General features: G+C 42.9%; 1 protein-coding gene across 22 annotated transcripts in view; it reads right to left on the reverse strand.

Annotated features, from left to right (window-relative positions):
- The window catches only part of LOC127656849 (latent-transforming growth factor beta-binding protein 1-like), a 171,277-nt gene that overhangs the window by 127,146 nt on the left and 17,585 nt on the right, over positions 1 to 26,546 (reverse strand). For all 22 annotated transcript variants that reach the window (XM_052145366.1, XM_052145362.1, XM_052145361.1 and 19 more), the window contains exon 3: positions 22,117 to 22,456. In XM_052145366.1, coding sequence (XP_052001326.1) covers positions 22,117 to 22,456 — 340 coding nt within the window. The remainder of the gene's footprint in view (positions 1 to 22,116; positions 22,457 to 26,546) is intronic.

Here is a 26,546-nt window from a genome sequence, read left to right on the forward strand (position 1 = left end):
AGGATGACGAAAAAAGGGATGTGTTTGCTCAGAAGCACAGGAACTTCGGACAGCTGGGAAGCCTCATAAGGCGATGACGCACAGGACTAAATCAGGGTCAGAATCTCAAAATAACGGGACTGACCTCAGTTCTGTCTGATGGGATGAGTGTTAATAGAAACAATAGTCTGAAGTTTACCAACCCAATCTCATATTTCCAATTAAATATTTTATTAGATTTTTTTTGTAAAGTATCTCAGTCGGAACAGATTCAAAGTTGGGTTTTAAATTTTTTTTGTCTTTCGGGAAATAAAACGTATGTAATATCATAAAAGTGTGCAACATTAACAAGAACCAGGTCTGGATACACTTATTTTCACTCAATCGTTTCTAATATACAATAGCAAATTATGTGATATTCAATTTGTAGTGAGTAGTCAATGACTAAACGAGTTGGCGGTTTTAAACAGAGCATATGCATGAATGCCTAAATGCCTCCATTGTAGTACCGATATTATAGGCCGATATTAGCCTTTAACAGATATATCGGTATCTGCATATATGTTTTCCGACATGCGCAGATATGAAAACTTTTTTTCCCAGAACATTTAATGCAGAAAACAATGCTTGGGGTGTTTGTTCAGTAGAGTGCACTCCAGCTCCATTGTTTACAGAGCTGAGCTGACGGTGGTTCAGCAGACAGTGCGGAGTTAAGCGGTGCAGAGTTAAGTGGCGTCTTCAAGGTAAGTTGCTAACTAGTTTGTGAAATACATACTGGAAAGTTAATAAACAATGACCCCATCATTTTACCTTTTCAATATAACTAATATAACGTTAACCCTGTCCCTGACAACTATGTCACTCATGTTTATCACATCTGTTTGCTATGTTAGCCAGCTATAGTATGTCAGTAACGTAGCAGATTGAAAGGTAAGAGAGCATCTTTTTGGAGCTCAGCAGACAACAGTGCACTGGTGGATTGTGTCTGATGAGTGTTGATTTCAGGCTACATTGTTACCTAGGCCTAGTTGGTGAAGCGCAATTCTGGAAAGTACATAAACAATGTACGTCTTTTACTCTCTGTGACAACAAGCTTTACTAACTAGCTACTTTCATACCTTGTCAGCTGAGTGGAAGCTAATGTTTAAACATGTATTCACCAAACTGTTTTGTTCAGGATTTGCAGTATGGTACCCCCTTCAACCAAACAATTCCAGTCATTGTATTTACAAAATGTAATATTTAAAAGTCTTGTTTTCCACAGTTGAAAGTTTCCCTTGAACTTGTATCGCAGAATACGGTGTAACACTGCTGCTGCTGTTGATCACTTTATTTGGCATGTGTATATGCTTCTTGTTTTACAACCTGACACTAATTGACTGGCAGTATTAAAATAGTCAGCATTTGACTGATACTAACAGTACTGATGTTTATTTAGCCATTTATTTTATTTGAATTTATTCTTTGTTTAAATGGTCAGTCACTGACTGATACTAAACATACAGTACAGATGTTTATTTAGCTATCATTTTAATTATTTTTTTCTTTTCTCCCCAATTTGGAATGCCCAATTGCCAATGCGCTCTAAGTCCTCGAGGTGGTGTAGTGACTCAATCCGGGTGGTGGAGGACGAATCTCAGCTGCCTCCGTGTCTGAGACCGTCAGTCCGCACATCTTATCACGTGGCTTCTACACATTATAGTGACCATGAGGAGGTTAACCCAACGTGACCCTACCCACCCCAGCAACCAGGCCAATTGGTTGCTTAGGACTGGAGTCACTCAGCATGCCCTGGATTTGAACTTGCGAATCCAGGTGTGGTAGTCAGCGTCTTTACTTGCTGAGCTACCCAGGCCCCCCTTATAGTTTGAATTCTTTATTTAAATGGTCAGCAACTGTCTTATACTGAACATATAGTGCTGATGTATATTTAGCTATTTATTCTATTTTTATTTATTCTTTATTTTCTCAGTGTTCAATTCTAGAATTTGATGACCATGTATAATATTAATGTAAAAAATATTTGTTTAAGAAAGCAGCCTTCTGAGTACCTTTGCATAGTCATATTGGTGCACAGTGCATCAGTGCACAATCCACATAGATAAGGATTAGGGCTGGGATAAACAATTATTTTTTAAACGATTAATCTAGCGATTATTTTTTCGATGCATCGATTAATCTAACGATTCGTTTTTTTCAGTCCGATTCGATTTCGATTCGATTAATCGACTTGTGACAACACCGGTAATACCGGTTTCATCGGGGGTGGGGGTGTATAAAATGTTTAAAAAAAAACATTTGCCGGGAGTTTGATTGACTGGCGATCTGATCAATCAATCATAATATGCCATTTTTGTCCGACAAAGTAGTCAGGAGAGAGAAGATTAACGTCGGTGGATTTGAATTTTAATAATGGATTGTAGGCTACTGTACTGACATCTTTCCGCGGATAAAACAACAGTCCTTCTGATGTAGGCTACATTCATGTTTAGCCTATTTGATGCTACAAATTAACCAAGGAAAAGATGATCGGTTCACGAGCAGCTTTAACTGAGGCAATCTGTCACGACACATTAAAGAGCCACAAAATAGTAGGCCTATTTATGGTTTAATTTTCTTTGAATGACCAAATTTGAAAGTTGAGACTTTATTAAATGTTACCTGCTTGGACCTGTCTGTCAGCGCGTTGTCAGTGTCCTCCATGTATTTTTCACGACATTCATTCATAGCTATAAGCGCATTATTAATAGCTATAAGCGAAAACTTTTGGTGTCGACAACGTATTATATATAGCCTACTCCAACATCAAGTGCAAAGTGGGGAGTTGAAAAAAAAACTTACGGTGCTCTGTCATCTGCAGCTGCAACCGGGTGGCGCCTCTTAAGGTGCTGGTGCATTGCCGTGGTGCTAGAATGGAAGGCCATCTCCATTTTGCAAAGACGACATATCACGGAATTGTTTCCTTTTAAATTAAAGAATTCCCATACTTTAGAGGAACGAGTGCATGCCGCCTTGCACTTCTGATAGTCTGAGGAGCCACTCGTGTTGCCGGCGCCGCCATCTTTGTTTTGGGTCCGACGAATCGACGCGCATATTTTGCGTCAACGTATTTTTTGCGGTTGTCCCAGCCCTAATAAGGATTGTTTTCATTCCAGCTCAAAAATGAACTATATCAGCCACCATATTGGTAATCAGTGAATTTTCCCCCTCTCAAATCAGTATCGGTCTCAAATCCCATATCGGTCAGGCTCTACTCCGTTGCATATGTTCCCTAGTGATTTCAGCACAAAGGTGATATGCCATGATAGAGAGGTAACATTTTCCAGCCTCTTTAAACACTGACAGCTCCTCTCAGTTGCTGTATGAGAACGTCTCTTGGCATATGCTGATGCTTATATAATTATTATTAGCTATATCAATGGATGTAGAAACACTGGATATTGACTACACTATCTGAAAAAAAAAAAACAGATCAGAACAGATCATTACTTGCAAAATGAGAGTGCAAACATTCAGTCCTACAGATAGGATTTGAAAACCAAATCAGATTTGTTTACTGTGTGAACAAAGGCTCGGACAAAAGGATTTGATTCATATCCACAACAATCGCACAACAAAGGGAGATGTGTAGACAAAAAGTGTCTACAGCTTTTGAATTCTGATGAAGTGTAAAACCATCAAAAGTGTAGTTACAAAAAAATTTACATGAAAATATTTACAGCGAGAGTGTAAACTGTGAGTGTTTCTCCACAGCATTCTTTCATCTTGTCTTTCATCTCTCTTTTGATGTGATCAAAAGAGATCTCATTTTATAATTCATGCTTGTGCTGGTTCTAATGTTATGCAATGTGTTTAAAGAAAAAGTGTAAATATTTTCGCCCTCCAGCAGATTCTCACACTCTCTTTCAGACAGCTTTATTTCTGTGCCACACATGTGTATCAACAGTAAAACAACTTAAAGACCATCAATTGCCTCTGTGTTTATAATAATGGGGTTGAATAACACTGGCATGAACATATAGAGACCTACACACACACAAGAGAAGGTTTTGGCAACTACTTAATATTCTAATTCGAACTATGGAAAGGGTAAATGCCAAAACACTTAGAGACACATACAAGTCAAGCACTGAGCAAGGCCTAATTGAATTTGTCTGGGGAAAGCATTTAATATCTCACAGTAGTTCAGTCTGAGAGCATGTCATCCAGACTAGCACACACAGAACCAAACAACTTCACCAGACAATTCATTAACAACACACAAATGTGCAATCTGCCAGCTGCACCCCACAATCCAGATACACCCCAAATACACAGAAGTTGAAGTAGATTCCTACATAGGAATCTATCTTCTAAAGATACATCTTAACCGTCATGGAATTTTTTAAAGTTCTACATACTGTAGGCAGCAACTATGATTGGGTATTGATAAGGATAAGACTCCAGTGGTTAAATTAATATCTTCAGAAGTGTTACGGTAAGTGTGGGTGAGAAACAGATTAATATTTAAGTCCATTTTCACTACAAATCTCCACTTTCACATTTCACTTAAAAAAATTACTTAAATATTGATTTGTTTCTTACCCACACCATTCATGTTGCTTCAGAAGATTCGGATTAAAACACTGGAGTCATATTGATATGTTTATTTGGACTTTATGTGATTTTTGGAGCTTTAAATGTCTGGTCACCATTCACTTGCACTGTATGGACCAACAGAGCTGAGATATTCTTCTAAAAAACTTGGTGTTCTGCAGAAGAAAGTCATTCATATCTGAGATTGCATGAGGGTGAGTAAATTATGAGAGTTTGTTCATTTTTGGGTGAACTAGACCTTTAAAAGCCTGAATAGGTTTATAAATTGAATGCCAAACAACACTCATCAACTTCCAAGTAAGTTGTATTACCAAGGCTTGTGAACATAGAGCTCTAGTTTCATGTACCTTTACACAGGAGAACTATATTTTGCATGTGTGTGTCTATTTGTGTGTGTCTATTTGTGTGTGTCTATTATTGTATTGTGCCTCTCATGTTCCTATGCTAACAGGCATCTTGTAGTTCTTTCTCAACAGGTGCACAAGCTGGCAGCCACAGCAATAGGGAGGACCTGTCTCTTTTTTTATTCTCTCTCTCTCTATTTACTATCCCTATAGCTTCTCGCCTGACAGGTGTCTGGACAGTGTGGGCAGACAGGTCTATTGCACTAAACCTTACGTGATCCATGAATCCATACTCTGATTCAGTGCCAGGCTGCATGCTCAAAACCAAACAACACATGAATCCTGACCAGCCTAGCACCCGCAGATCACTTACAAAGTTCAAACACACACACACAAACACACACTCTCAACCCAACTGCATGCACACACACTAACAAACTGGAGCCAAACCACATATGTACACCCACACACTTTCTAAATACCTACAAACCCACCACAGACCCAGACATGCACAAATACAACCCTCCTTAAAACACACAGACTATTCTAAAAGTTATCATACACACAATCCCACATGCGCACATAAAGGAGGACAACATCTGCAAAAATATAAATCCATTAGACGCAATCCACACCACACTCTCAAGGGAGGGAAAGACACATATAAGTCTGATGTAAAGCCCAACTAGTCAGAACCACAGCTGAGAAAGTCAGCGTTTAAGACTATCCCTGACCAGAACTCTTATTGAAGGGTAAGGGAGTGTGAGATGAACTGAGCATATTTGATCTTATCCATATAAAATACAGCATTCTCATACATTTGTTTTGAATGTTCAGCAGACGATGAAATAAACCTGTAAATACAAGTATGGCATAATGTAAATCACTGTGAAGAAATTGTATGGAATTGTGCCCAGATGTGCACTGTGGTCCAGACAACTAAGCTCTATTTAGATTATAAATGGTTTCATGCTCAACTGTGGACCACCACTGGACAGACTATTACCACCATAAGGGGTCAATGAACCTTTATGGAGATTGAGCATAGTTGAGGGTCAGAGCTAAGTGCTCTTCAGAACCAAATTTAGGACAAGCATCATGCCATTAGAGACACACCCTGATGTTGAATTCAAAAAAGAGGTTTTGGTATGGATGAGGTTTCAATTAACTTTAAGGTTTGGTCCATTTGATTTGTGTAATTATTTTTGCAACTGGTACGCTGATATCAGGTCATGTAAAAATGTTACGACAATACAAGAAATCACTTGTGACATTTTAAATGTATTTATTAATTATTTTATTATATGAATCTGTTTATTCTCTGCTTTTGATGCCAAAATGTAAACAGTCAAGAACAAAAATCGGGTATGAATTCTGGAAAAATGTTTACATGCAACACAAAATCAGGGTAATGGGCAAAAATCTACATGTGCCAATCGGTTTATGCTTAAGCAGATTATGAACATACCTCAATAAAAGAAAAACATTTAAGGAATTTACATGACCTCACACGTTGTCGGCATAATCGGTAGAGGGTGTGAAAAGAGGGTCTGGGGTTTGGTTTATATCAGCAATCACCAATTAGTAGACCAGATCCAGACCCAATAATCTATTATAAATTAATATTGATAATTATTATTGCCAAAAGTATAAGCAAACACCTGCTTCTGGATTCTGAAGGCTTGCAGGAGATCCAGTGTTCAATTCTGCTTCAGTGGCCCTCAAGAAACAAGTTTTTCTTTTTTAAATTCACTTATGTTTATTTGCCCTAAAATTATTCTGCACACAGGGAGCAGAAGTATAATGAGCTTTTTATATTGAATTTGATTTGATACTGGGCTGAGAGTCAGAATAAATCCTGGTAAAATCAATTGTAATTATGTTTTTTGGAGTGTGGTGGTAGGACACACATGCTACAGCTCTGCTCACCTCCTCTAATGTGTCTATTGCAGCCCTATAATATAAACAAAATATTTTCTATGTTTCCTATTTAGTGACTAGTGAGCAACTTTTGCATTCATACAGTAAATCACAAAATTGGAATAGCTGAGAATACACTTTGTAAACTGATAATATGCAATCGAATATATTTACATTTACTAGGTTTGAAGAAAGAAAAAAGGAAAGTTATAATAAGGAATATAGGAATACAAAGAGTTATAAACAAACTCTGATTCCAGTCTCAACAAAATAGCTGGCGCAGCAACCTCGTATGCTGGCAGACATGCTGTAATATAAAAATAAAAAAAACATTGCAGGGTATTTTTACTCTCTCGTTAGATTGCTAAATTGAAACATAATAGCTGCAAAGGTCTGAACAGCCCTGATCTTCAGATGGAGATGGTCCTTATGGTATTAAACAACAAAAGGACAGAAATAAACAGATAACTTTTTTTTTGTTGTTTAACATACAGTATAGTGAGGTCCAAAAGTCTAAGACATATATATATATTTTTTAAGATTATGTAAAGTTTAAAACAAAGTTATGACATAAAATTAATTAGAATTGTGTGATTTTGTTTCATGTTATTACTTGCAATTGTAATATAATTAAGTAATTGTAAGGCTAATATTATTTGCAATGGAAAAAAACATTAAATTAAACAAAAAGAGGAACAACAGAAGTATTTTCACATTTTCAGTATCTCAGCTGATAGAGAATGGCACTAGAAACACGAATGTCATAGGTTTTATTCCAAAGGAACACACATACATAAAATGTATACCTTGAACGCACTGTAAACTGCTTTGGATAAAAGTGTCTGCCAAATCCATACAGTGCATGTAAATGTAATGTTCTCAGACTTTTGGAACCAACTGTATCTCTACTCTGTCCATCTTTATTTCCCTCTGTACAACCCTGCCCATCCTCCTCCTTTAATATCAGTATACCTCCATCCATCTCAGTTTTCCATTTCCTTTTCTCTCTTTGTTTCGACCATTTTGTCTATTCTTCTCCCTTCACTCTTATCCTCCTGTTATTCCCAGAATCTGCCGGGCTATGCTGCGATTCCTCCCTCGTGCTTGGCGAGACACTACACTGCTCTCTCTTCTAATAAACCCAGTGACCCGTATCAGGATGCTTTTGCTCTCTCCTGTACCTTAAGTCTGCAAAACGAGAAGGTTCTGAATATTTATCATATAAATCCATTTGTGCTTCCTTTGTGATTGCACTCATGTTTTTAGTCAGGTCTGCAGAAGAGCTGAAAGAAAATTAAAAAAATAAAAGCTTCAGGTGTCATATGATATATTAAGGGATGTCTTGTCTCAATTTCAGAGAGTTGTCAGAGCAGCCAAGTCTAAATATCTTTCTGATATCATTGAAAATAATTGTCATAGACCTAAAAGTCTTTTCAATATTTTAAAATCTGTTATAAATCCCCCTGCTAGTGTTTATCCTGTTGTGTTTACGTCTCTCTGTTTTAATAGTTGCACTAATGTGTAATGTGGTCTTTATAATTTTATTTTTGACACACAATCTATTTATTCTAATATGTCAAAATGTCAATTGAGGTTGATTTTGGCTAAAATTTACAGACCTAACACTAATAATCAGAGTTTTTTTATAAATCTTGAGGGAAGGTTGCAAGCCGCTGGCACCCCTCATGATATAATATTGGGAGGAGACTTTAATCTATTGATGGACTCAGTCCTTGATCATAGTGACGCAAAAGTGTGTAAGCCCCCTAGAACAACATTGACGCTTTACAGGATGTGTAAAAATCTTGGTCTTCAAGATATTTGGAGACTTTTGAACCCATCCGATAGGGGCTATACATTTGTTTCATCAGTCCATAAGATTTATTCTAGAATAGATTTTTTCTTATATAACTAAGTCCCTCATTTCATCTGTTGTTGATTGCTCAATTGGAAAGATCACACCCTGGTGAGTTTAGAGGTGTTGCCACATACAGAGAAAAATAAATCATATAGTTGGTGCTTTAATGTATCCCTTTTTCAAAATCCTGAATTCCAACAAGTGTTAAAGTCTTTTTCTATCATTCCCCTCAGTGAAATCTGCTAGTGGTGAAATTTTTACCTCTGTCACGGGCAATCAGAGAGGCAAAGCGCGCACACGCCCAGAGAATCCACAGTCACTTCCAGGACAGCGGTGACACGCGGCGCATGTGGCAGGGCATCCAGGCCATCACCAACTACAGGACAACATCAGTTGCCTGTGACAAAGATGCCTCCCTTCCAGATGTGCTGAACGACTTCTACGCTCGGTTTGAAGTGCAGAACGACGTGATGGCGAGGAAGTCCACCCCTCCTCCCAACGACCAGGTGCTCTGTCTTACCACGGCAGATGTGAGGAAAACTCTACGTAGAGTCAACCCACGGAAGGCTGCTGGACCAGACAACATTCCTGGCAGAGTGCTCAGAGGATGTGCAGACCAGCTAGCAGATGTTCTTACCAACATCTTCAACATCTCTCTGAGCAGCGCCGCCGTTCCAACGTGCTTCAAGGCCACCACCATCATCCCCATGCCAAAGAAGTCTTCAGTGTCCTGCCTCAACGACTACCGTCCCGTCGCACTTACACCCATCATCGTGAAGTGCTTCGAGAGGCTCGTCATGAGGCAGATTAAGACCCAGCTGCCCCCTCACTAGACCCACTGCAGTTTGCGTGATCGTTCAAACCGTTCAACGGATCGATGCCATCACCACAACCCTCCATCTGGCCCTCACCCACCTAGACAATAAGGACTCATACGTTCGAATGCTGTTCATAGATTTCAGCTCAGCATTCAACACAATCATTCTCCAGCACCTGATTGGAAAGCTGAACCTGCTGGGCCTGGACACCTCCCTCTGCAACTGGATCCTGGACTTCCTGACTGGGAGACCTCAGTCAGTCCGGATTGGGAACAGCATCTCCACCACCACCACACTGAGCACTGGGGCCCCCAGGGCTGTGTGCTCAGTCCACTGCTGTTCACTCTGCTGACTCACGACTGTGCAGCAATGCACAGCTCGAATCACATCATCAAGTTCGCCGATGACACGACCGTGGTGGGTCTCATCAGCAAGAACGACGAGTCAGCATACAGAGAGGAGGTGCAGCGGCTGATCGAACTGGTGTAGAGCCAACAACCTGTCCCTGAATGTCGACAAAACAAAAGAGATGGTTGTTGACTTTAGGAGAGCACAAGGTGAACACACTCCGCTGAACATCGACGGCTCCTCTGTGGAGATCGTCAAAAGCACCAAATTCCTTGGTGTTCACTTGGCGGAGAACCTCACCTGGTCCCTCAACACCAGCTCTATCACCAAGAAAGCCCAGCAGCGTCTCTACTTTCTTCGAAGGCTGAGGAAAGCACATCTCCCAACCCCCATCCTCACTACATTCTATAGAGGGACTATTGAGAGCATCCTGAGCAGCTGCATCACTGCCTGGTTTGGGACTTGCACCGCTTCGGACCGCAAAGCCCTGCAGAGGATAGTGAGGACAGCTGAGAAGATCATTGGGGTCTCTCTTCCCTCCATCAAAGACATTTACAAAAAACACTGCATCTGCAAAGCAACCAGCATTGTGGACTGACCCCACACACCCCTCACACAAACTCTTTACCCTCCTCCCGCCTGGCAAGAGGTACCGAAGCATTCGGGCCCTCACGGCCAGACTGTGTAACAGCTTCTTCCCCAAGCCATCAGACTCCTCAATACTCAGAGACTGGTTTGACACACACGTGTCCTGAGTTGCACTTTAATTACTGTCACTTTATAACTGTCTGCTACCTCAATAACTGCTATGTGCATAGAACATTATCTCATAGTATGTTATGTTTACATTTTTAGAAACTGTCATCTTTTTGCACTACTGAGTACTGGTCGGCGCTGCACTGTCTATTGTCCTGTTCATTGTCAGAAATTTGTTGTACTGTCCTGTACTTTTTGCACATGTTTGCACGTGCACTTTATATAGGTATATGTAGGTTTTTCTTTTTTTTTATTTTATTTCGTTGTGTTGTCTCATGTGGTCCTGTGTTGGTCCTTTGTTGTTTTTATGTAGCACCATGGTCCTGGAGGAACGTTGTCTCGTTTTGCTGTGTACTGTACAAACTGTATATGGTTGAAACGACAATAAAAACCACTTGACTTGACTTGACTCTGATAGATAATAATAATGCTTTTAAAGAATTATATCTTGATCGCTATAGCTCCACTTATTCGTCTACTGATGAAGATATTATCAACTTTACTTTAGATATTAGGAACCATTAGAACTTCCTAAACTTACGACTGAACAAAACAATTCTCTTGATTCTGAGATAAACTTGGAGGAGCTTGGCAATTAATTAAGGCCTTTCCTACAGGCAAGGCTCCAGGGCCAGATGGCTTTGCCGCTGAGTTTTTTAGATCTTATGAGTTTTTACAGAACTTGCTCCACTTTGTTCGAAGTTTATACAGAATCATTAAAGAATGGAAAGCTTCTGTCAACCATGACACAAGCCCAGATCAGTCTGATTCTAAACAAAGATCCAAGCGAGTATAAGTGTTACAGTCCAATTTCCCAAATCCAGCTAAACGTAAAAGTATTTAAAAAAATGTTGGCTATTCGGGGCCGCAGCTCTTCTGATAACATTAGGCATTATGTGGTCAATGGCGAATGATCAGACTCCAGTCACTGCCATCTCACTTGATGGCGAAAAGGCATTTGATATGGTAGAATGGAATTAACATTTTAATACATTTGCAAGCGGTATGGACAAAAGTGTCCAGAGTGTTTAATTTGGACATTTATTTAAATGTTGCCTCGAGCAACAGACGCCAAAAGTACCCTCTGGCATAAGTTTCCGATGCATTCAGCAAGTGTTCTTTTCAATGAGGAACCTTTGACATAAACTGATTGACACAAAGGGCATCAGAATTGTAGCATCGTTGGGGTACAATTTTCTCATCATGACATATGTTGGGGGGAATGATTTTCATTTTAATCAGCAACATTTATTCATGGTTAATATTTAATCTGTTGTTTATCTGTCTATTTAATCTGTATGTACACATCCTGCACTGCTGAAATGACCCGTTTCATTCCGGTTGTATTCAGAGTCTTACAGTCATTTCATGTGAAATACAAACCCAAATGTAAGTTTTTAGTCACCGATCACGGTCACCTGGTGTCCAACGTAACACTATGTGACAGCACTTTAAGTAAATTTCCAGTAAAAATGATGGCTATTGCATGTTCATGAGTGCTATGAGATAAGCTCATAAGAGTGGCTCATGTGTTCACAGAAGAACTTGGGTTGTTTAGTGCTAAAATAAATTATTACGTGATCATGTGTGCCAATGTGAACAAGCTTCTCACATGGCCAGGGTCTGAAATTAACTTTTTAGCAAGAAAACAATTACCAGTAAATAAGATTTCTTACTGGATCTTTTTATTTTTTTTATTTTTACAAGTGTATTTTACAGACATGAGAGACAAATAAACAATGCTGTAAGCATGTTTAAAAGTGAAAAGTGCTTTTTTAAAGAATTGTATTGTTTTATTTTTTATTAAATATTTAATTGCCAGGTAGTCCATTTAGAATTATTTTTCAGATTATTCACTAAATTTATATTTTAAACTACATGTCGCCACATGAACTAACAGTAAGAAACTCTCATGAGCCTTAAATACATGTAACACAGGAACAGTTCATGATTTATTTGGAGTGAGTCAATTCAATCAGCTCCAACAGATTCATAAGCCTTTCTGATTCACTGCCAGCAGACATATCACCCTGGAGCTCTAGACTAGTTACCTGCTGAAGATAAGCTGGGTTGAGCCTGGTCAGTACCTGGATGGGAGACCTCATGGGGAAAACGAATCGGTTACCTAATGTAACCTTGGTTCTCTCTAGATGAGGGAACGAGTATTGTGTAAGCTAGCTTATGCTACGGGAAAGATTCATCTTTTCTGAGATATTGAAGCCAAAAAATTATCCTTAATTTTGTATCCATTGTCAACGCAGTGCAACAGCTGCATACCTTGAGCGGGCTAGCTAGCGAGCTCATTGGTTGCTCTGCGGCAACTGCTGCAGCCTATAGACGAACTTGAGTGAACTCGCGTCCAATGAGAGGCGCCCGCGCCGTCACTGTATCAAAGCCCGCCAGAATGGGCGTGGCTAGAGTGCATATAAGTGTAAGTTCGTAGGCTGGAACCCTGGTTTTCATTGAATGAAGCGAAAGTCGCTCGTGGCGCAAGCAAGGCCGGCTACGCAATACTCGTTCCCTCATCTAGAGAGAACCGAGGTTACGTTAGGTAACCGATTCGTTCTCTTACGAGAGGTTCTCTCGTATTGCGTAAGATAGCTTACGCTAAGGGAACCCATTGTCAATGCCGTGCGCGCCAAGCATCCACTGCATGAGCCCCGGGGTGGGGGACCCGGGGAGCCCTTGTGAGTGGGGGAATAATATTTGGCCGGCAAGAGTGCGGGCCAGTGTGTGTGTAATACATAAGCACATAGTGGGAAGGGAAAGACAGAGCGGCGGTGCCGGTATGTGTGGAATGTGTCCCGTCAATGCAGCTCACCAGGGGAGCTGTAGCGTATTAAACCGCTAGTAGTTTTGCCTGCAGGGCGGGCACTTCCAGATTGTAAAATCTGACAAAGGTGGAGGGGGAAGCCCAGCCCGCTGCCACACATATGTCGTGAATGGAAATCCCGCTGGACCATGCCCACGAGGAGGCCATGCCTCTAGTGGAGTGAGCCCTAATGCCTAACGGGCATGGTAGGTCTTTTGACGCCGCACGCGGCAGCAATAGCGTCCACTATCCATCTAGACAGTGTCTGTTTCAAGGCGGCGAAACCTTTGGTGCGCCCTCCGAACGAAACGAAAAGCTGCTCAGAGCGTCTGAAAGAGGCGGAGCATGCAGTATACAATCTCAGTGCTCTGACTGGGCAAAGGAGATTGGCGTCGCGTTCGCTATCGGATGCTGGCAGCGCCGATAGGGAAATGATTTGTGCTCTGAAAGGAGTACCGATCACCTTGGGGACATAGCCGTGTCTAGGCTTTAAAATTACCTTGGAGTCACTTGGTCCAAACTCAAGACACGCAGCGCTGACAGACAGCGCATGAAGGTCTCCCACACGTTTAACTGATGACAGGGCAGTTAGAAAAAAGGTTTTGAGTGAAAGGTATTTCAAATCCACGGATTGAAGCGGTTCGAAAGGGGGGGCTTCATAGCTTCGAGAACTACAGAAAGATCCCAGATAGGAACCGATGGGGGGCGCGGGGGGTTCATCCTTCTAGCTCCCCTGAGGAAGCGGATAACCAGCTCGTTTTTTCCCAGTGACTGGCCGTGCAGGGGTTCAGCGAACGCCGCGACGGCCGCCACGTACACTTTGAGCGTGGATAGGGATCTGCCCTTATCCAGCAGCTCTTGTAAAAACACGAGCAGCGACGACACCCCACATGTCCGTGGGTCCAGGTCTCTGTCGGTGCACCATTTTGAAAACACAGACCATTTGGACGCATAGAGTCTTCTCGTGGAAGGGGCTCTAGCGTGTATGATAGTGTTTATTACTCCTTCTGGCAAAGCGACGGGTAGTCATTGATCACCCACGCGTGCAGCGCCCAGCACTCTGGGTGGGGATGCCAGATCGTGCCTTGAGCTTGAGAGAGGAGATCTGCTCTCACTGGAATGGGCCACAGGGCTGTCAGTGACAGCTGCGTAAGCTCCGGGAACCATGTCTGATTCTCCCAGCGAGGGGCTATGAGGAGCACCGAGTGACGCGTTTCCCTGATCCTCTGCATTACCTGTGGCAATAGCGAGACGGGAGGGAAGGCGTAAAGCGGGCGGTTGGGCCAGTCCTGGGCCAGCTGCCCTCGCTCGAGAAAAATACTGGGCAGTGAGAGTTCTCTTCTGACGCAAAGAGGTCTATCTCTGCTCTGCCGAATATGCTCCATAACTTCTGGACTGTTTGAGCATGCAGGGACCATTCCCCTGGGGAAATATTGTCTCTGGACAGTCTGTCTGGGCCGTCGTTCAGGTGGCCTAGCACGTGCGTCGCCCTCAGCGAGCGCAGGTGGCACTGGGACCAACTCAGTATGCGTTTTGTCAGATGGAAGAGGTTTCTGGATCTGACACCGCCCTGACGGTTTAGATAGGATACCACAGATCTGTTGTCCGAACCGACCAGGACGTGGTGACCCTGAATGACCAGGAGGAGCGCGTACTCGACCGCTATCATTTCCAGACAATTTATGTAAAGGAGCTTTTCCTGAACTGACCATAGGCCAAAAACCGGAGAGCCCTCGCAGACCGCGCCCCAACCCGTGTTGGACTTTTCGGCGAGATACAGCTCCCATCGTCACTCTCCGCTGATACCATTCGGCCACTGCCCAGGGCTGCAGAGCTGAGATACAGGTCTGAGTCACTCTGATCGGCTGGCGGCCCGTGGCCCAAGCCCGGCGAGACGCGCGGGTGTTTAGCCAATGCTGAAACGGGCGCATGCACAGTAAACCCAGCTGAAGTACTGCTGCGGCTGAGGCCATGTAACCTAGCATTCTCTGAAATTTTTTCAGAGGCGTGAGGCTGTTCATCTGAAAGGATGCAGCTAGTCGCTGAACAAGCTAGAGATGCCTAAGGAGATGCCATATGCGCGAGAAGTTTCCTGATTGTAAGCATTTTGAACGGTCTTTTTGTGAGCACCTTGTTCAAAACCTTGAGATCTAATATTGGTCTGAGGCCGCCGTCTTTCTTGGGGACAAGAAAATAACAGCTGTAAAACCCCGACTCGCTCAGAGAAGGTGGCACTCTCTCTATGGCCCTTTTGCACAGAAGGTTTGCTATTTCTGAACGAAGCATGCAGGCTGCTTCCATGTTCACAGTAGTTTCGAGCCACGCTCTGAAGCGGGGAGGGCGGCGATCGAACTGTAGCAAATAGCCCTGTTTTATTGTGCTTAACACCCATTTGGATATCCCTGGGATAGCTTTCTATGCTTTGAAGTGTAACGCTAGAGGGTGAATGGCCAAGTCGCCCTGATTGCCGCACACAGCGAGCTGAACAGAATGTGTGAGCGCGCTTACTGTGCTTATGCATGACTGCTCGCAGACAGCAGGGACAGGCTGTTCTGTGAGTGACTTCCCGATTGAGGTGAATGGGGAAAGAGTCACATCTGTTAAGTGATGCGCGAGCATAGTCACGGGCATGGGACTTACATACAGAGAGGTGTTTGCTGGCCGTGTGACAGAGCGGGCAGAGAAGGGGCACGCGCACGGACTCGTGGGCGCGTTTATTGACTCTAACACTCGAGCTGGCTGTGCCCGCTTTATGTGAGTGGGCTCTGATAGGGACACGGAAGTGTAATGCTTGTGTGTAGGGGTGAACACTGGATTGTGGGCACATTTTCTACACATAAGGCATGTTTGCTTTTTACAAGATTTCTTTGGGTCGCCGTGAAAACGGCATTTGAGTGCAGGCAAGCGGGCAGTATCACCGGCTTGTTGGCTGCTGAATCCACCACTGCAGTAGCCTGAGAGAAGGGGACTGACAGGGGGCGAAGCTTTGACGGTGGTCCGGCCGCGGCGGGACTGAGCCGTCGTTTCCTCAACAAAGCTAGGAGGACTTCGGTTGCTCAGGTTTCAGCGCAATCTTAGGCCAAGGCCCGCGGGGGGGCGACGGTCTGCGGCGGCTGTCTGAGCGCGATCTAGGGCGGCCGCCCTGTCGACGCTGAGAAGTCTGGCTTTGCTGAGCTGGGCACTGTGAAGAGGCTCGTGCAGGAGGCTGGTCACGTGGGCGGCCTGCAGAGGAGCTAGCGCGACGAGGCAGGAAGAGATTCATGGCTTGGGTGGCTTTCTGGACTTCTGAGAAACGGTCAACAATGCCACTCACCGCGGAACCGAAGAGACCGGACGGAGAGAGCGGCGCGTTGAGGAACGTGGAGCGTTCAGCTTCTCCCATGTCAGCTAGCGTTAGCCATAGGTGTCTCTCGGTCACAGTCAGCGCGGCCATGCACTTCCCTAGGGCTTGAGCTGCAGCTTTGGTGGCGCGAAGGGCGAGATCCGTCGCGCTCCTTAGATCTGAAACAGTCTCTGAGTGCCTGCCTTTCTCATCCCACTCTCGAAGAAGGTCCACTTGGAGGATCTGTAAGACGGCCATGGAATGCAGAGCAGATGCGGCTTGGCCGGCGGCGGCATAGGCACGGCCAACACAGGCGGAAGTAGTTCTGCAGGCCTTAGACGGGAGCACAGGCTTAGACCGCCATCTCGCGGAGGGCGGGCAAAGGTGTGCTGCTCCGCCCTCAGAGCCTCCCGGGCCTCCTACGGCTCTGCCTCCTACGGCTCCACCTCCCGAGCCTCCTATGACTCTGCCCCCAGAGACTCCAGAACCTTCCAGGTCCTCGCCCCTAAAGCCTCCTACGGCACCACCGCCCTCAGCTCCGCCTCCTGAGCCTTCCTCAGCTCCGCCTCCTGAGCCTTCCTCAGTTCCGTCTCCTGAGCCTCCTTCGGCTCCACCTCCGGAGCCTTCCAGGCCTCCGCCTCTAGAGCCTCCCACGGCGCCACCTCCATTGGCTCCACCTCCTGAGCCTTCCAGGCCTCCGCCTCTAGAGCCTCCCAGGGCGCCACCTCCATTGGCTCCACCTCCTGAGCCTTCCGGGCCTCCGCCTCTAGAGCCTCCTACGGCGCCACCTTCCTCGGATCCACCTCCTGGGCCTCCCTCGGCTCCGCCTCCTAAGCCCCCCACAGTCCTGCCTATGCCTCCTTCGGCGCCGCCTCCCAAGTCTTCTACGGCTCCGCCTCCGAAGTCCTCCTTGGCTCCGCCTCACGTGGCTCCGCCGGTCCCTATCCTGCGGCCACCACCCAGGTCCCCCGAGCCTACCCACATCCCGTGGTCAACTCCCAGGCCTCCTGAACCTGTCCCTGCCCTGTGGCCCGCTCCCGGGCCTCCTAAGCCCGTCCTTGCTCTGAGGCCAGCTCCCAGACCTCCTGAACCGGTCCTTGCCCCATGGCCATCTCCTAGGCCACCTAGATCGGCCTCTATCCTGTGGCCTCCTCCTAGGCCCCCTGAGCCGGCCCTTGCCTTATGGCCAGCCCCCGGGCCATCTAAACCTGTCCCTGCCCGGTCGATATCTCCCTGGCCCCCTAAACCTGACCCTTTGTGCCCTCGTGGACTGTCTCATTACCCTTTGTGCCCTCGTGGACTGTCTCATTACCCTTTGTGCCCTCGTGGACCGTCTCATTGCCCCTCGTTGCCCCCTTGGACTGCCTGTCTGCCCCTCGTTGCCCCCCTTGGACTTCCTGCCTGCCCACTGTGCCCCTTGGACTGCCTTCTTGTTTTTGTACCCCCCCTGGTCTGCCTGTCTGCCCCTGGTGCCCTCATTGTGTTTTTTGTGGGTTTCCTGTCCTTTTGTTTTTTGTCCCTTAGGATCGTCTGGAATCCGATCCTTTTGAGGGGGGCTCTGTTATGTTTACCTTGTCTTGTTGCCCTTTTGTTTGTCATTTTTGTCACTTTTGTTATTCCTTAGTTTTCACTTTTGTCACCCTTGTACCTCCATAGTCTTCCTGTCAGCCCTCATGTTCACTGTTCATTGTTTTCACCTGCCCTCATTTAGTTTCCCTTTGGTTTCTGTTTATCACCTTATCATCTTGTTTGAGTTCTGTTTGTTCATTGGTCCCTTTTTCCTATGTTCATGTATTTTAACCCTGGTTTTTGGTTTAGTCCTTGTCTATCGTTGAGTGTTGTTAGCTGGTATGTTTTCCCTTCCTGTGTGTTCAGCTTTATATTTATTTCCCCATTGAGGGTTTTTCCTTTGTGTTTATTTGTTTATTTTGATCATTCAATAAAGTTAACTGCATTTGGATCCGCACCTCCTCGTCTGCCTCGCTGCTTACTCGTTATATACAGCTGCAGAAGCCACTTTATATTAATAATTAAAAAAATGTTTTAAGGGACTCAAAAAAAAAAGTCAGAATTGCAACAGTCAGTGACATGACAAATTCCAAATGCCCCAGAGCCCATGACAAGATAAAAATATCTTGAGACCATAAAAATATGGTATTGAAACCGAGTCAGAGTGTATTATAACTGCCTAAAGGTCATGTATGAATTCTAAACTGCCAACACGGGAGCAATGGGTCTACATGAGATTTCTCAAAATGCTAAATCAACATCGAAAAATCCTTAGAGCATAAATAAAATATGGCTTCAGGACAACCCCAGACATAAAATCCCTTTAGTCAAATAATAGGATCCCAGTAAAATTCAGTGTATTGCTCTAAAGTCGTAAAATAAAGCCTCAACAGAAACTGGCTTGTTATATAGTTTCTAAAGTGCTCTGGGGACAATCGTTGTCCAATTATGACCAGTAGCATTCCTGCGTAGTGTGTGTGGATAAGGTTTTCTACACACACACCTACAAATTCACTTCACCTATAAATAAAAAATGTTTTCACTATATATTTTTGGCAGGGCAACTTCAGCTCTGTATCAAATCTATTGATTTTAAAGTGTCTACAAATTAAAAATAAACATAGCAGAGAGACAATTGTTTTGTAAAACTGTTCAGTAAAACTGAACATCTTCCACGTGGAAACAGTTTAAAAAAACATATACCCTCTGAGTGTCATAGCTCTCACAAATGTAAAATATATATTTATTGCACAGCCCAGTGAAATATTTGATTCTGATTGGTCCTTAAATAGCATTAATAGCATTCTATGGTCAAATACTTTAATGCAGCGTTTCTCAACGGGGGCGGTACCGCCCCCTAGGGGGCGTTTGGACAGTGTTGGGGGGCGGTGTGAACGAGGCAGCAGAGAGGGGGGCGCGCTCAGGCACAAATGGGGGGCGTTACTCAGAGGTACTCAACAGGCGGCCTGCGCAAAAATCTTTTCAGCTCTTCTCCTTAGCCTATGTCTTCGTCTTGCTCGGATTACTGCTGCCACTTCACCAGGAGGATATGCCAGGAGAGCCGCTTCCTAAGTTACACATGCTTTTAAGAGGCAGAGAATTTCAGCGCAAAATAGAGGCGCGCTTTCACCGGCTTTTTCTGTACATAACGCGGAATACATAATTAGGCGCATAATTAGTGCTCAGGGCTCATATTAATGACCGTAATTAATTAAAAAAAGTGGCTGTTTTTGACGTCGTTTTTTTCTTTGGTTCAGTTCAGGTGGCCGAGCTGTTGTCGTCTTTGTTCGTCATTTGAAATCAAATGACCGTTTGTAGGCTATTCAAATTTGAAGCCTAGTATATATTGCCTAATTGAGTGCGCGAACGACCGCTGCTTTTTCATTGGCCATTTAGGTTAGTTACGTTATTGTTCACGTGATTGGTTCATCTTATAAAAAATTGTGTGTGTGAGCCTGAATTTGTTTGAATTTCTAAATACATTTGCAATACATTTCAAACAATCCATGTGTTTTTGCATTTTTTTCCAAACACAATATTACTCAACTTGAGGCTTTTACATGTAGTGTAAATAGAATAAGAAACTTCTGTTTCAGTTTTTTTTTTTACCAAGAGGATCATGAAGAGGTCAGGGGGGCGTTTGTTCAAAAAAGGTTGAGAACCACTGCTTTAATGTATTTTAGCTGTCCTATGGTATAAATGTATCAACTGGTAAAGATCATGCTTTACTGTTTTTGTTCCTTGCCACCTTTGGTTTGCTCACAGGGGTCATAAAGATAAAAACACTAAAGGAATATTCCAGGTTTAATACAAGTAAAGCTCAATCGACAGGCTTTAAAGACAGAAATGTGATGCTTATAATTTTATAAAAGCACTTTAAACTGACATTTTTGTAGGATTACAGGGTTAACGGCATTGTAAAATGCGACTATATTATGTAAAATACGACTATGCTAACGGCTATAACTTTCCACAGAAAAGCCTAGTTAGCGATTTTATCACACTAAAATCATGTTTATATGCACATTGTTTACGTCTTGTGGCTATACTTTTGCAACGGAGAGTATTTTAAAGTTTACAGCTTGCCTCCATTCACTTCCATTGCAAGTATCTCACTGTAACCTAGATTTTTGCATTTTTTAAAAGAAAGTCAAATTTTGTTTGTTATAATCAACATTATGCCACAAATGGTCTTGAGCTTATCTTGTTTGTAACTTGGAATATTCCTTTAAGGCATAATTTTCAATTAAGATTTTCAATTAAATTGTTCACAGATTTAAAGACATTTCAGACATATTATTTTGTGTAAAGCTGCTTTTAGACGATGTTTATTGTGAAAAGCGATATACAAATGACATGAGCAATCACAAACTACACCATCGAAATGTTCCTGGAACCAACATGGGGGTAATTCTGTGGTTTTCCAACTACACACTGCCCCACATCTAAGTGAAAAGTGAGATTTTGACTCACCGTCAAGTGCAGTCGATTTGCTCTAAATGAAAGAAAGCTGAGCTCCACATCCAGTACGATTGTGAACTTTCCAGCTGTTCTAAAGCAGTGGCAGTCAAAACAATCCCGTAGCCAGCCCCAGAACCCCACTCTTAAACCACAGGTCACTGACTGAGCCTGCAGGGGTTTTAGTCAGTCATGGTAAAGGAATCTAATAAAAATTGTGTTTGCAAGGCAAACAAAAATTATGGGAGAAAATTAGTCTGACATCAGAACCTCTGTCTGAAAAGACAAAGTCACGATTTGGTGAGAGCCCAAGTGAAGTCATGTAAGAAAGATTTCAGTGAGTCAGAGTTGAGAACAGTAAGTATTTCTTTAAAACAGACCCAGACTGAAAGGCTGAGCAGTAGGGGAAATGAAATGGGCAAAGTTCATTAGCATCTGTGTGTTCATTCCAAAATAATAAAACTACAAAAGTAAGGTGAAAGGGCCTAAGGAATCTGATGACTTTCTGAAATACTGTCTGAATACTGGCTTTTACCAGCAGAATGGTGTAGTTATGGCATCTACCAGTTAACTACAGTTAACTGCCCATGCTAACCAGCCAACAACCCCTGGATATTACACTCTACAAACAAATACTGTCATTTCATTGGATTCAGATGAACCCATCTGCACAAAAAGACTGTGATTGCTCTTGTAACAAGTTGATAAGATATACATTACTATCTAAGTGGGTGGTTTTCAGACAAATATAAGTTACAATGTGGATGTGTTAATGCTGACCTACAGAACCTATAAATATAATTTATATATAATTTTGACTGAAATTTCACTCAAATTAACATTATTACATCAGCAGGATGTTATAAGAAATTACTGAATCCAGCATTCATACTCACTGGTAAGGGATGGGTTGGTTGAGTCGGTTAGATGATGACTTCTTGGAGAGGGTCATGTGTCCCCCATTGGTGCCAGGTAGCGGTAACGGCACTTGGCCTTGTGGGAAGGTTTGCTGAGGAATGGGGCGCTGGGGAATTAAATTATGACCGTTGCTGTATCCATTTGTATGGCCTCCATTTGGAAGTCCACCATTGGTGTGTCCGTTTAGTGGTCCAGTTGGATGAGAGGATGGGGGGAGAGTGGTCTGTTCACAGGACTTGCCTTTAGAGCCAGGCTTACACACACACATGTGGGGCAGCAAGCACATCCCTCCATTTTTGCACGGGGGCAAACAGTTAGCTGTAAAAAAATAGAGGGAGGGTAAGACAATATACTTATCATTAAACATCACAGATGTAACCAAATATTCAATATTGAGGGGAACAAATGTAAAAGAGCTACATCCTGTCTACTCCGGATGCAAGTATCACGTATCGTCAAAAGCAATTTTAAACATTTTAATCAATGATGCTGTCTATACTGGAAGCATCTGTTGCTTTGAGGCGTGTCGCATCGTGCCGACAGTAAACAGGTGTCCCTTTGCATTTTAGGCTGCATGAGTTGGCACTATTTCTGCCAAAAACCAAAGAAAAACAGTTTAGAACATGTCGACATGCCCAGTGTAGATAGGGTATTACACTTAATCATCGAAAGTTGGGGGCCCTGGGTAGCTCAGCGAGTAAAGATGCTGACTACCACCCCTGGAGTCGTGAGTTCGAATCAAGGGTGTGCTGAGTAACTCCAGCCATGTCTCCTAAGCAAACAAATTGGCCCTGTTGCTAGGGAGGTTAGAGCCACATGGGGTAACCTCATCGAGGTCACTTTATTGTGGTTCTCGCTCTCACTGGGGCACATGGTGAGTTGTGCGTGGATTCAACACGTGCTCAACAAGCCATATGATAAGATGTGTGGATTGATGTTTCAGACGTGGGGGCAACTGAGATTCTTCCTCTGCCACCTGGATTGAGGATGCAGAGCACATTGAAAATATATATACTTTTTTTTTAAATAATCAAATTCTTTTTTCTGCTTAGCAATATAGCAAATTGAATTGACACAGAAATGCATAAATAAAAACCCTTTCATTTATAAAATAGTATCTAAAATACAACCACAAATGAATGGATATTTTAAAAAAAAGTAAGTTAAATATATCACACTATGGTCCTAATAAAGTGCCTGACGTGGTCTTCTGCAATGATGTATGTCTCTACACCACCACCAGTTAGTAGACTTTTATTTGCATACATCATGGAAGCAAGAGAGCAAAGAAGGACCAACTGGCAGAGAGAGCAATAGAGAGGGAAAATGAGTGGATAACTGGGTGTTGACTTGTGGTCTGTAATTACATCATTGTGGAGCAGAGCAAGGTTGTCATTTTTCAACTACAAAGAACTGCCTGGATACCACTGTGACTCTTTCACTCCCACAAAGACAAACAAAATAAAACCAGCTTGCTGCTCATCAGCAAATTTACAGTTAGTCTATGGAGATGCCTAAAACAGGAAATGGCTCAGAGTCCAGTCCCCAAGGGAGACTTTTGAATGTGGCCCCTTGAATGCTGAGATCACTGACAGTCTTTATGACATCACAGTGAATAGCAGCTGCTCTGCTCAACACAAAATTGCTACACACCAGGTGGTCCAGACACCATATTACAGTGGATCTGTAGATAGAGGCCAGGGTGTTGTCAGGTGGAGACAACCATGAACATGAGCCTCTTTTCCACCATCAGGCCAGGGCTATCAACTGGTCAGCCTGAACCAATAGCCTCGGACATCAAGCTGCAGATCCAAAATCGATCTGCATTTCCAACAGCCCCGGCAGCATTGCCCTAAAACCCACCCTTAATATGCCACCCTGGTGAAGGAAACTAAAGCTGAAGTATCAGACTCTGGACAGCTGCCCTTGAAATTAAAGCTGATTTTGAAAGTTTGGCGACAATATACTTAATCATATCTTCATTATGGTAGATGCAGTCAACCTGATTTTGCACTTTGAATCAGCTCAAATATTCAGAAGATCCCTGATTTAGTATCCTGACAAGAACTGACGATTTTCCATTCTCAGTTGATCTTTTGAGGTAAGTTGGTATCTAGATATGAAAGATTGGGAAATGAGTATCATGGTGCTGGTACCTCCGACCTGACTCAGTGAAACTCCACCTATGACGTTGACCCTTGCCTCAATTCCCAGTTGTCCGCCTTTGGCAAATGGGTAATGGGCGGGCCAAATGCACTAGGCCGATAGCCCAGAGGAAGCATCGAGGAGGCACGATGAAGCCCTGGAAGTGACAGTGCGAACACAACTGGCCCTGGCACCCACTAGCTGAAACATGGCTATGGTCTTCCCAGGCCCTGTGACAAGGGGGCCCTACTAAGGTCCTCTGGTATAGCCTACTCACTGGGCTAGTTGTAATAATTTTGACCCTAGCTCTGTATATTTAAGTAATGGCCTTGGATAGATGAGATAAACAATTATAACACTCAATATTGTGGTTCTATGAATGGAAGTCCAGCCTTTCTGTAAAAGATGAAATTGCCATTTTGATCATTTGTTTACTCTAGAATGTGCATGATGTGATTTAACTGGACCAGTCTGAAATAATAGTATTTTTAGCATGATTTGAGCTGATACAACATTTGATACACATGTCATCAGATTTTATTGCCAATTAAAATATTTTATTGAATATGTTATGTCTTTTCACATTCAAGTATACAGTAGCTAAACTTTAATGTCTTTTGCCTACATAGAAAATAGCTGCCTAAGGGTGTTACTAAGAAGGCCACAGATTAAACTGACTTACCAGGGCTTTGGAGATGCATACTGACCCACAGGTACACACATATACTAACCTATGTGTACGCCACAGATGCGTCAGCTCATTCTAGAGTGACGTTTACATCTTGCCAGTAACTTTTTTTTTTTTTTTTAAAGTGGACAAAATTGTGTATTTAATGACAACTAAGTATTATACACACACACACAAAACCACACATACACACCTTGTAATAGTGGTAAGAGTGTTTACATCAAATATGACATCATAGAACCACTGCCCCTGGTTTGTGGAGTTTTTAATTTCAGCTGACATGACTCACAGCAGTGGATTTCTGCAATTTTCCACCCTCTCTAGGTTTCCCTCCTTTTCCCCTTGTACCTCATTGGACATCTGGGGCTCCGGGTTACAAACTGAGGGAACCCATATAAACTGGAATACATACTAGAACACTGTTCTTGTTCATATCATGCCATTGTACACAACCACCGCCTCCACAAACCATGTCCATTGACATACCCACACTGGAGTTACACACATTGACTCAAATAGGTACGGAAAATGCCTAAACACTAATGTGGCACAAAGTTCATGGAAACAAATTTTTGCACACTCAAGCACACAAATTCACACACAGGATAAATTATATCAAAGTATAATTTTTGTCACCAGCTATATTAATATTAAACCACATTCAGTCAGAACTGTTGTAACTGTTTCATTTTAAAAATCTACATTCTGTCAAATCTCATTACAAAATATAGAACTATCTTGTTTCATATGGACTTGGCCAACATAGATTTCAGTCAGCTAAAGGACTGCGCTGCCAGTAATGTATTACACAACCATGCTGAATGACTTTTTGTCTGATAGCAAGCTCCATTTTTACAAACAACAGACACAGTATAAACAGGTAGGAAATTACATTTGGGATGTAGACCCTGACCCAAATTTCAGCTCAAACTAGACAAAGGCAAATTAAAGGAAAATGTGAACAGCATGGGCCTCACATAACTCACCCTCATTGACTCCACTTAGATACACAATTTCAGAATTGTTTTCAGATTAGACACAATCACACATGATATTTCTAAACATTCTCAAACTGAGCGTGTATCCAAGTCAGTCAAGCCATTTTTATTTGTATAGTGCTCTTCACAACACATTTGCTTTTTATGACACTATTGGTTAGGTTTAGGGGAGGGAGGTATGTTTTGTTGAAACTCAATGGAGTATTAAACTTAGAAACCTCATCTGTTTGGGAGAAAATGTAATTTGCTTTAAACGCCATACAGTGGACAAGATACGTGTAATGAACCATGTAATATTATTTTGCAAAAATGTCACTACAGTCACGTAAGTTCTATGAGATCAGGTTAGAAACTCAAGGGAAGTAAGCAACTACGTGCATAAACACAGTGGCACTGACAATATGATGTACAATCAGTCTCATCTGCTATGGTAGGCTAATGCTCACATAATTTAGTGAACATTGTCAGCATAAATTGTTGAACAAGAAAGACATATCCAGATATGCTGAGATGCTACATTGCAGAATGTACAATTTAGCTCATTTTCTTGAACAATATGAAAACAAACATGACCTAT

This window comes from Xyrauchen texanus, chromosome 16 (assembly GCF_025860055.1).
Source record: "Xyrauchen texanus isolate HMW12.3.18 chromosome 16, RBS_HiC_50CHRs, whole genome shotgun sequence".
In the NCBI taxonomy this organism is placed as follows: domain Eukaryota; kingdom Metazoa; phylum Chordata; class Actinopteri; order Cypriniformes; family Catostomidae; genus Xyrauchen; species Xyrauchen texanus.